Here is a 12,354-nt window from a genome sequence, read left to right on the forward strand (position 1 = left end):
AGAGGCATAACGGGGCCAATTTTGAAAAATAGCAAGAAATGGGCGTTACGTTATCGGGTCACATTGAGCGAATATTTGTTCACCAAAATTGAAGAGGAGATATTGACAAATTGGTTTTAACACGACGACTATTTTGCGGATCCTATACACTTTGGTATAGATGGATTATCTGCCACAGGAATTTTAGAGGCCTTTTTTTTGAAATGGATTTTTTTTTTGCAATTGACAAAAAATCTAACAATCTTAAACCTTAAAATAACAACTACAAAAACATAATTCTCCAAAAGCCAACAATTAAAACAATTAATTTTTATTTTATTTTTTTCTTACTAGAACATAAATAATCAGCAATAGATAAAAATAACAATTATTATAAAAAAATGAATGCATTTAACAATGAAAAGAAAAAAATGAAACACCAAGCACGTACTGATAACTTGTCTTAAGATCTGACCAAAACTTCGTAGTTGTCGAGGCGCACCTCTTGACCACCGAACGGAATGTACAAACAGCCATGGGAAGGATGAATTTTGCCAGGTGTCAAACTGCCGCTCCAATGACCGCGTCCAATGTACAAAGGCTCACCGTCGGAAGTGCGGCCACAGACCACGGCACCGGGTGGAACACTGCCATTGGAGTCGGGTACCCAACCATAGCCGTAGCCGACCAACAATTCATAGTCTTGCTTCACATGTTCGCCACCGCCATAGGCGACATAGGCACAGCTCTTGCCGGGAATGACTTTGGCGGGCAACAGATCACCGTTGTGGTAGGCACGTCCAATATAGATGTCCTGGCCATCGCAATCGGTACCACCATGTACGGTACCAGGCACAACGGAATAGCCCGAGGAGGAAATCCACGTCTCAGGTTGTACCAACACTTCGTAGTGTTCCAATTTGACCTCGGCGCCACCATAGGGAATGTACAAACAGCCGTGGGAGGGATGGACTTTACCGGGAGTCAAACTGCCGGCATGATGGCCACGTCCCACATACAAGGGCTCACCATCACTAGTGCTGCCAACACGCAAGGCATGTGGTGGTACCGAACCAAAGCTGGCGGGGATCCAGACTGCAATGGTGCAAAGAAAATTGAATGGTAATTAATATGTCTTTTGACATTTATCTTTTTTTTTTGAACTCACCATAATGATGACCTGTCAGGATCTCAATGTCATGTTTGTTGTGCTCCTCACCGCCCCAGGCGACATAGGCTTGCTTCTTGTTGGGAATCACTTTGCATGGCAACATATCGCCATTGTGGTAGGCACGTCCAACATAGATGTCATCACCATCCGAATCATTGCCGGCATGGATGGCAAATGGAGGCAAATCCTCATAGACGTTTGTCGATACCCAGGTGTGATCTGTAACGTGTAAGTGTTTTCAATTGAAGAGATGTTTTTGTAACAATAAAAGTGTGTGTATGTGTGCGCTCGGTTGGGGAAACTCGGAAAGGAGGTCTTGTGTTAATATTTTTTTTTTCAGATGGAACTTAAAAAGCTCCAGCTTTTGTAGGTGTTTTTACAAATTTAAGTTAAATCCTGCACCCCCGCCTTCTCTTCTAACAAAGATCAATATTTCGGAAATTCAAGCGAAGCAAGTCTTTAGCTCTTTTGAGTCTATTTTCTTTCTGTTGGGGTGTAAGTTCTCTTTCTGATTCTTCTCCCACATTGAGTTCAAAATTTTGAAAAACATATAAGCGTTTTGTGTTTCAAAATTTTGAACCCATTGTGGTAGAACTACAGGAAAGAAGCGAAATAAGCATCCAACTCTCTTCAAATTTTACACATCCAACCCGTTCTGGTACCTCAATCACAAAGGCTCACAATTTCCAATACTTATATCTGTCATAATTACAAAACATGTAGGAGATTCTATACAACATGCTGTATCTAAGTATTTCCCTTAGCTAGAAATCTGATATGAATGTTGAACTAATCGGAATGTATGATTTCGTATTAAATTGGATTTAGAAGTTCGATTGCCTTTTAATTTTCACATACCTATATTTTTTCGCTGTATTAGATGAAGTGGAATACTTCGGTCCACTATATCCGGTACCTCACGCATATTTCCACATTTTCTAAAAAATTGCATATATCTCATATAAAGTATAGGAAGTAGTCCAAATCCGGCTACAGCGTGCCAGTCTTAGGTCAGATACGAATAGGATATTGACCAACTGCTTCGGAACCTCCCCATAAAGGATCAACAGTTTGAATAATCATAACTCAAGGCTGAGGGATATACACCTGTTGGCAAAACCGACTGATTTACTTGTTTTATCTACAACAGATTTGTATTTGTTTTTTTTATTTCAATCAGAGACCCCTGACAACGAACCGGAATTTTGAAATTGCAAAAATATTGGAAATCATTAACTCATTTGCAATTAAAGATAAAACGAGTTTAGGTTTGCAAGGAATGTATTCAGCCGCTACAGCTTTTCGGTGTCATAAATAAACGAAATGTCACAAAAGTTTGACACGCAAACAAACACAAAAACTATTGCATTAATGGATGAATGTTTTTGTTTATTTTGCGGCAAAAGTTTAAAAATTTATCAAAAAAAAAAAAAAAATTGGGGGTGGAAGAGAAGTGGTTGAGTGATAACGAACGCCGAGTGCCAAGAGAGCTTTAGATTACAAAAACAATAAAACAAGTCACCTTAAAATGTTTAGAAATTCTTGGAAAAAGCTCCTTGAAACTTTTGTTGCCATCATTCGACAGCAATGTGTGGAGGAGAGGAGGTAATTTTTTTTTATGACATCCATTGTTGTTTGCCTTCATTTATGGGGCGGACTATCAAAAGTCAAACAAAGTTACGGGTACTTAAATAAACAAGTTATCAGGGTCTAAAGCATTTAAAGATTATTGATTGGGTTCGATGGCGTGGCAAAAATTCAACACTGCATTCGTTCAGTTAATCACTCCTGATTAGGTGGCATTGCAGTCGAAAGCGAAAATGACTGAAACGATTTTTCTTTTTTTTTGACAATTCGAACTGGAATGGGGATCAGCGGTATTACTTGGGTATTATTTTTATTTCGATGATGGCTGGCTTATGTTTTCACATTTGGCCTTAAATTATTTACACAACTGGAAAATGTAGTGCCCGCGGAAGAATAGCTCAGGTGAAAATGATCACTTGTGCTATTTTGCAATATTTCCCCGAAGAAAAAAAGGTGTTTCGTTTTATTTATTTATTTATTGTTATGGTAGTATTGTAATAATACCTGTTGTCTGATGGTGTATTGGGGTGGAACGCAAAAAATGAGGTTGGTAAAAATTTTCGACTTTATACGAGCAATTTTTTTATTATTGGTCTAATCCAGAACTGCAAGAATGTCACACTTTTTACTACGATAGCCGATTTTCCCTTTTATGATATCGAAAAAAATGCAAAATTACTGGATTCCTGAAGGTTCTGGAACAGAGCATATATCACAACCAAAGAAACTGTTCACGCCAAAATAAAATGCATTTTTTTCATAATTTTGTCTTGTAAATATGGCTGGGATACAGTTAAGGGAAGCATTAGTCAATCCTCGCCTTACAAGGTAATGAAAATCAACTATAATATGCCTTACCAGTAAGTTGGAAAAGATGCCCATGACAATAGAAGCTAATTTTCGGAATTTTTTCAGCCTATATTGGGTGTTTATTTGGCAGATTTTTAAATAGTTATGGCTGGCAAAAATGCTCATTTTAGTTACGAAAAGTTTTCCGTTTTAAAGGACATTTTTACAAGGAGTATTCCTGAAAAAAAGAAGCCTAGTACTGTTGTTAAGTTTTAAACGTCAGATCAATACGTTTTATATCATCAGACAAGGAGAAAACTCAATTTATATTCAAATCGGTTGACTTTTAAATCCAGAGCACAGATTTACTCGTTTTTCACAAGTGAAACAAGCTCGCGAGCGGGATTTACATGGAGTTTAGTATTCACTCACAGAGAGTGGGAAATTTTTATGGAGTTTAGACTTCACTCTTTTTTTTTTTTTTTTTTGGTGGGAAGTTTGAGAAGAGGTGGATGCTTATTTCGCTTTCTTTGAGCGTGTTTTGTTTTTCAAAATCTTGAACCCTATGTGGTGGAGGTACCAGAAGAAATGGTCCGATATCTAAAAATCCTTTTAACCTCGTTTTCGAACGAATTTTGCTCCCACTCCAAAACGAGCAATACATGCTGGCCCACATTCGAGAATTTTGATCGTTTTGTTTTGTTTACTCCCAGGAGTTGTTCTCCTGCTTCAGTTCGAGGGTATTTCACCCTCTACAGGGTGAGATGAATAAACTGCAACCAACTTCAGACTGCTGTCATTTCCAAACCACTCGTCCGACAGCTGCTAGAATTATTCCAGTGACAGCTCATTATATTGTTTACAAGATTACAGGAGCATTTTTGTGAGAATTTTCCAGAAAAAAGTTATTCGTCATGGAATTCAAGCGTGATAGTGTGATTTCCTTATATTTGGCTGGAAAACCACAAGTGGCTATCGTTAGAGCGCTCCAGCATTTAAATGTGAATACATCTTGTGTTTCCGAACCATCGCTCGTTACCGTGATAGCTGGGAGCGTAGCCCGACGTCAAGGAAGTGAACGGAAGAAAACAGCAACATCAGCAGAAATGATTCGAAAAGTAAAGAAGCGACTTGATCGAAAACCGCGTCGCAATTGCCGAAAAATGGCTCATGAGCTGAACATATCACAATAGTCCATTCGGTAAATATTGAAAAATGAGCTACCCCGTTGAAATTGGAAAAAGTGCAAGAACTTAAACCGCAGCGGTGGCCGAAAACGGTGAACTTCCGAATTTAGTTTTCTCCGATTAGAAAACATTCATTGTCCAGCAGTTTGTAAACAAACAAAATTATGGTGTTTACTTGCCACAGAGGTCAGCTTAAAATGTGCACCTTCGGTTGGCCACCAGAACTCAAGCGCCGGCCATAGTGATGGCGTGGGCCGCCATAACAGCCGATGGCCGCTCTCCGCTCATATTAATCAACCGAGGCATAAGAATAAATGCTAAATATTATCTCGAAAATATTCTGGAGGGTGTATTAAAGCCTTGGGCACGCAAACATTTTGACCGCAGACCTTGGACATTCCAACAGCACTCAGCACGCCATCATGCCACCCAAGAATGGTTACAAAATGAGGTTCCTCGCTTCATTTCCAGCGCACAATGGCCACCAAAATCTCCGGATACCAATCCGTTGGACTATTGTGTCTGGAGTATTTTGGAATGCAAGGTTGGCACTAAAAAATACGAAAGTCTCGATCACCTTAAGCAAGCGCTTCGCAGGGAATGGACCAAAAAAACCACAGAGTAACATTCAGGAAGCGTGTGAGGGTTCCATTTTCCATTTGAAGGCCATAATTCGTGCCCAAAGGTGACCAATTCGAACAAATCTAAACTTATTCTAAAATTTGATGCTATTTCCGACATTTTTTGCTTCACTTCAATAGAATTAAAAAAATGTAAAAATTATGGCGTTTTACTTTGTTGCAGTTTTTTTATCTCTCACCCTGTATGTACTCTGATCTTAAGTATTTTTTACATTTTCGTCATATTTTCTATTTAATTTTCGGAAATTTAGGTATTTTGAATTATTTGTTTTTTTTTTTTTTTGTAGAAATGCCGTGCCCTTAAAAAAATACATCCTATTAAATACATCCTATTACTTTTTTACCTCTACTTTCAAAATCTGCTGGATTTTTCCTGTTTTTTTTTTTTTTTTCTTTTTTTTTTTTTTGAAGAAGATTGAAAGTTGTTGAACATGGGGTCGATCGTAATTTTTTTTTTGTGTTGCACAGTGTAATTTAATTTTTTCTTTAATTTTTGTGGTTTTCGGCACCACCTAATATACGTGGATATACTTTTTAGACAATAACAATTTTCAATTCAATTGCCATTCGATATTGACTGATATGGCATGGAGAGGGAACCACACGACATGCATATTGTTGTGTTAATTGTTTTTATACCCTCCACCTTTCTATGGAGGGTATATTAGCTTGTAACTTTCGTTTGTAACTCCTAGAAATATTCAGTAGGGTCTATACAAAGTATATATATTCTGGATCAGCGTAAAATTCTAAGACGATCTAGCAATGTCCGTCTGTCTGTCTATCTGTCCGTTGCCATCACGCTATTTTTGGAACGAATTGAGATAGAGAGCTAAAATTTTGAATACATGCATAGTTTACCAGTAGGCAGGTTGAGTTCCTAAATGTGCCATGTCGGTCCACGTTTTCGTATAGCGGTACCTCCCGATATTCGGTATTTTCATGATTTTAACGAAATTATTTACCGGAATAGTTTCAAACTTCGTTTTGGAAGATTTTAATGGGTACTGCAACCTATGGCAAAAAATGCAACTATGCAGGCCCACGTCATCGTATAGTCCCCATATAGCGGTACCTCCCGATATTCGGTATTTTGATGATTTCAGCAACATTATTCACCGGAATAGTTTCAAACTTCGTTTTGGAAGATTTTAATGAATACTACAACCTATGGCAAAAAATGCAGGTCCACGTCTTCGTATAGCCCCCATATAACGCTTCCTCCCGATTTTCGGTATTTTCATGGTTTTGGCGACATAATTGGCCGGAATGATTTCAAATTTCGTATTTGAAGTTCGTAATGGATACTACAGCCTATTAAAAAGATTTTCGTAAGCAGGTCCACGTCTTCGTATGGTCCCCATATAACGGTTTTCAATTAAGTGGTAATTTTCAGTTTTTTTATTTTTTTTTTTTAATTTCCAAATGGTGGAGGGTATTAAAAGTTCGGCCCTACCGAACTTAGCTTCTGTTTTACATGTTTTTTTTTTTTGTTTTTGGTACTAATTATGAGTAAATTCAATATTCAATATTTTCTGCAAGGTCTATCTGATATAATGAGGGCAATAAAAATAACCGTTTTTTTAACGCCACGTATAAAAATGACTATTTGGTGCATGGCTAAAAAAACCTTATCAGCTAAAGGCTTATCAGAGGTTTGGGGAGGGAATGAATGTTGTTTCCAGAAAGAATAAAGGTATGACTACCAAAAGTGAACGAAACACTGAATTATTTTGAAGAGTAAAAAATATGCTTGCAAGGAAGAAAACTGCAAACCTCAAGGAAGAATGAGGAAAATTAGTAAAAATTATGGTCTTTCCAAAAATAAAAAAAAATATATTAACTAAGTTTAATTAATATGCGAAGGACAAATTCACTGAAACTTTCAAAATTTATAAAAGCCAAGTATTTTTTTTTTTTTTTTTTTTTTTTTTTTTGAAAAACCGGCATAACATTGATAAATTGATAATTTAGTACTTCCCAAAACTCTAAAATATACTAAAAAATATACATTTTCTTTATATGAAAAAAATCATTTTTTTTAAAGTTATTTCAAAATATCACTTTTTTTCCTTTTAGCCACACTCCGAGTTTCCTTTGACCAAACTTTATAATTATTATTATTTTTTTTTCTTTTCAACAACTCTACTCACCCATATTTTTGTGTCGTTTATTTTTTTTTCTTTGTCAAGCGGTGTCAAGCGTTATACTAACCGTACTAACTATGAGCGTATTACTAAAACTGCTGGAAATTATTTAAACATGCACTTTATCAGCTCCTTTAGTCGCTGATAAGAGTGTGCCAACACCTGATAAAACAAAATTACAGCAGGGCAACGGTTGACGCAATACAGGGTGGGTGATATCGGAAATATCAGCAGGGGATCTACATGGCTATGGTATTTGTAGATTGGGCTTTCGAAATAGACTTACATGAGAAAAAGAAAAATGAGTAAAATTTCTGAAGTCATTGACTTCCGGATAAAAGTAAATTATTGAAAATTTTGAAAATAAATTATATATACGTATATATAATATATAAATTATATATTATATACGTCGGGCTCCGCTACCAGTATCACGGTAACGAGCGATGTTAGGAGACTCAAAACATTTATTCATATTTAAATGCTCAAGTACTCTAACGATAGCCAATTGCGGGTTACAAGCCAAATATAAGAAAATCACGCTTGAATTCCATCACGAATAACTTTTTTTCTGGAAAATTCTCACCAAAATGCTTTTGTTCGCTTGTAAATAATATAATGAACTGTCACTGGAATAATTTTAACAGATGTCGGATGAGTGGCTTACAAATGACAGCAGTCTGAAATTTCATCTCACCTTGTATATGACATAAAAATATATTCAAATGAGAAATTTTTTTACCTTATAGTTTTTTATTGCTTTTACACACAAAAAATCTGGCAGAGCCTTACAGGGCTCAGCAGATATTAATTATTCTTTTGTATTTTCCATTACAACTCACTTTTTATTTAAATTTTTCACAGAAAAAAATCTTTAACGCGTCATTGCCGACGATTCTTTACAAAACGCCTAAAAGTATGCTCTCTTTTATATCATTACACCGAGAAATGCAAGAGACTTGCAATTGAAGCTAAATAAAATTACAACACACAGCCGCAGAACAGCAGAAATGGAAATATTGTTGAGTGGCAAGTTTAAATGTTATAAATAAAGGGTGATTTTTTGAGAGCTATAGGAGAGCTTTTAAAAACCGAACACCTGAAATGCAGAAAAATAAATGAAATCTTTATTTGAATTGGTAGTACCGTCCAAACATCGCAAAGTAACCAAAACAGAGGGTGACAATAAATTTAGATTTGTTCGAATTGGTCACCTTTGGCACGACCTCTGGCTTTCAAACGGCCAATGAAACCGTCACACGCTGCCCGAATGTTAATCTGCGGTATTTTGACCCAATTCCGGCGAATTTTGACCCAATTCGGACTAGTGGCTTAGAAATGACAGCAGTCTAAAGTTGGTTGCAGTATTTTCATCTCACCCTGTATATGAATTTCTGGCGTTAAGGTAAGACATAGACTTATGACATCATCTAGGACCTATAGTAAAATTATATGACCAATAAATTTGCACAGTATTTTGCCCGAATACTTGCGATTCCGTTTAAAGGGAGTTTTTTAACGATGTATTCCAAAAAAGATCAAGCAGACCCCTTTATTGACTCGCTTGAGGGTTAAGATTTTAGACCAAAATAATTCTCGTGTTTTTATCTGCAATATTGCCAAAGACACTATATCACTAAAATCACCGGATTCTGAGGAATTTTCATCCGGAAATTGCACAGTGTATTTTCCATATGAAACAGAAAATCTTAGGCTCCCATTGTCAAGCAATTATCCTTCATAGAAAATTTTTCTCAATTTCACTTTACCACCCTGTTTTCTTATTTAAAACAACTCAATTTAATCTTATCATTTTGACGGGCACAATATCTATCCACAATTTCGAGCAGATACTTAGAAATCAATAAAACAAAATAACTTCGATTTCATTCCTTCCGAAGGGGATTCACGCCACTCACCTGTAGACTACCAACAACGATAACTCTTATACCCAATCTCTTCTACAACATGTGAGTCATGCTACCCATTCGTCATACACCCTCCCCTCCCCTCCTCCAACATACCCAAAGGAAGGAAAACAATCTTATCTCGCTAAACCATTCCACTGGAAGTTGACATTTTCAAAATAAAGCCATTTCAAATTGATAGGTGTTGGTTTGCCGATACATATGAATCAGTTAACCGAAAACTGGTAGTGTAATTTTTTGTTAGTTAAGAAAAACAAATAACGAACGGAAAACTAGAAATTTTTGGGGAATTATTTTTTTTAATTTGAAAAATAAATCAGAAGAATGGGTAAGTCGAGAATTTATTTACGATTTTTGAGAAGGGGATTTTTTTTTAGATTTTGTTTAACAGAAAATATAACGGTTTTTCGTGCTAAACACTTTTTCGCATAATTTCGATGAATCATCTTAGTCACGGAAAATTCTAGCCGAAATTGAAGCAGGATAATAGCGGACTCCAAGGAGCAGAACAATGATTCGATTATGTTACTCTCATTTTCAATATATGGCCTTGAAGAGCGGAATTTCTCGAAGAAGGCTTTTAGGGTTTCTCGAAAATTCTTTTATAGACGTTCCGCGGAAAGCTTAGTGAATATTCATGCAGATGCATAGAAGACCCCAAAAGCTTATTTCGAAGTTTTTATAGAAGATTTGTTTTTTGGAAGGACTCAGGTACAATTGCTATGAAGCAGATCCTATAAAGGTGGGGCATTGAAGGGATATCCAAAGAGAAAGATTTATCCGGTTCTACCGTTGAAGAATTTTATTTAAATTTTTAAAGGTTTTTTTAAATAATTAGCTGGGACATCGTCGTAGACGTGTCACAAGCAGATCTCTTCCTCTCTCTCTCTCTTCTTTTTTTTATCTTTCCCATATTTCCAGCCCTCTCACTTCACGTCAAAATAATTTCCCAAACTTTACTTTGACACTTTCCCATTTCAGCCCAAAACTGGTTGCATTCATCCCCCTATGCACCGCTGCCACCCAAGGCTGTGGTCGGTGGCTACGACAGCGATGGCAGTCCCATTTATGTGGGACGTTCATTTCACGAGGGCGATTGCCTGCCCACCAAAGTTATACCCAGCAAACGTTCGGCCTTTGTGGCATGGGCTGGTGGCGAACATCCCAAAGCCCACTATGAATTGTTGCTGGGCGATGGTTATTCGTGGCAGCCCTGCTTCGGGCCCAATATACCGCCGAACGCCATCAGCACGGGTAAAACTAGCAACGGAGAAGCCGTGTATGTGGGTCGTGGCCACTATGCCAACAGCTTGACGGTGGGTAAAGTTCTGCCCTCTCATGGCTGTTTGTATATTCCCTACCAGGGAGGGGAAATTAAATTGGAGAAATATGAGGTGTTGGTATACGGCGGCGGAGCACCCGAAGCGGCACCTTTAATTGACTTGGATGGTAAGTTTTGGATTGTGCAGAATATTCATTGTTCTAATCATGTTAACTTCTTTTGTCAGATTACAAATGGGTCCACTCTTCGGCCTATTCCAGCCTGCCACCCAATGCTGTGGTGGGTGGCAATGATTTCGATGGTGACATGATGTATGTGGGCAGAGCTTTCCACCATGGCGATATGTTGGTGTTGAAAGTGGTTCCCGCCAAGAAATTGGCCTTTGGTTCGTGGAGGGGTGAGGAGGTGCCCAAGGATCATTTTGAAATCTTGTGCGGCCGCAACTTGGTGTGGCGCCACTGCTATAACCACATGATCCCCGACAATGCTGTGGTGTGTGGCACCACGTCGTTGGAACAGCCTGTCTACATTGGCAGAGGCCATTACGAGGGTAGTTTAACTGTGGGCCGTATTTCCAAAGTCCACAAGGCTTTGTTTATACCCTTCAGGGGAGTGGAGCGTCGTCTGGAAACCTATGAAATTTTGGTTGATGAGAAACAGTCGGCTGGCTGGAAGGTGGAACTGGCATCCACCGATCCCTTACCGTCACCACCTCCCCCACCACCAATGACACCAGAAAAGGTGTGTCCCTATCCAGAATTGAAAGCACCCATGCCAATGCCAGTACCCACACCAATGGGTCCACCACCACCCTACACACCCGTGGCAACTCCCATGCCCATGCCAATGCCTACACCCATGCCAAGTTATTTGCCTCCAAAACCAGGCTTCACTGAAGCCACCACATATGTACCCCCCGTTGCAGGGGCATATCCTCCATCCCAAATAATTCCAGCCTCCACATACAATTCGTCGACCTACCCTCCACCACCACCGCCAGCTACAATTGTGGTTACGGCAACAACTTACCAGCCCTCCAACCGTTTTGACAAATGGATGCCAGCATCACCGGCATACACTCCTGGCGATGCTGTACATGCTGGCCAAGATTCTGATATGTCCACCATTTATGTTTGCCGTGCCTTCCACAATGGCGACTTTATACCCGGTAAAGCGATACCAGGACGCTCTTCGGCCTACATTTCGTATCAGGGTCAAGAGATTCACAAAACAAATTTCGAAATTCTGGTGGGTCAACATTACATTTGGGTTCCGGCCATTGATGGTTATGCCCCCGGTGCCGTTGAGGGTGGGCGCACCAGCAGTGGTGAAATTTTATACATTGGTCGTGCCCACTATCATGGCTCCTTGACGTGTGGTAAAATTCATCGTTCCCATGGCTGTCTCTATATACCCTATGGCGGAAGGGAGATCCGCATCGATGGAGGCTATGAAATTCTGGTACATCGTGAGGACTATTATCGCGGTGGCCAATACATGGGCTATTGAGGAGGAGGAGCGTTTGTTGTCTTACTTTGGTGTATAAAAATTAGAGCGACTGTTATGTAAATATATAATCGTATGTAAATATGTTTATTCAAATCAATTAAATAATAAAAACCATAATTATCCGATAGCAGATA

At 38.5% G+C, this 12,354-nt stretch overlaps 2 protein-coding genes across 2 annotated transcripts; one reads left to right on the forward strand and one right to left on the reverse strand.

The window, feature by feature from the left end:
* Positions 1-294: 294 nt before the first annotated feature.
* Positions 295-7,663, reverse strand: LOC101895689 (uncharacterized). The gene is made up of 3 exons (XM_005191394.4): positions 7,508-7,663; positions 1,148-1,369; positions 295-1,074 (listed from the first exon to the last, which is right to left on the reverse strand). Exons 1-3 carry the CDS (start codon positions 7,509-7,511, stop codon positions 443-445), a joined length of 858 nt encoding a protein of 285 aa, XP_005191451.1. The 5' UTR covers positions 7,512-7,663; the 3' UTR covers positions 295-442.
* Positions 7,664-9,615: 1,952 nt separating this feature from the next.
* On the forward strand, positions 9,616-12,354 carry LOC101895511 (uncharacterized). The gene is made up of 3 exons (XM_005191393.4): positions 9,616-9,757; positions 10,411-10,878; positions 10,938-12,354. Exons 1-3 carry the CDS (start codon positions 9,754-9,756, stop codon positions 12,218-12,220), a joined length of 1,755 nt encoding a protein of 584 aa, XP_005191450.1. The 5' UTR covers positions 9,616-9,753; the 3' UTR covers positions 12,221-12,354.

The sequence above is a fragment of the Musca domestica genome, unplaced genomic scaffold (assembly GCF_030504385.1).
Source record: "Musca domestica strain aabys unplaced genomic scaffold, Musca_domestica.polishedcontigs.V.1.1 8, whole genome shotgun sequence".
Lineage (NCBI taxonomy): Eukaryota > Metazoa > Arthropoda > Insecta > Diptera > Muscidae > Musca > Musca domestica.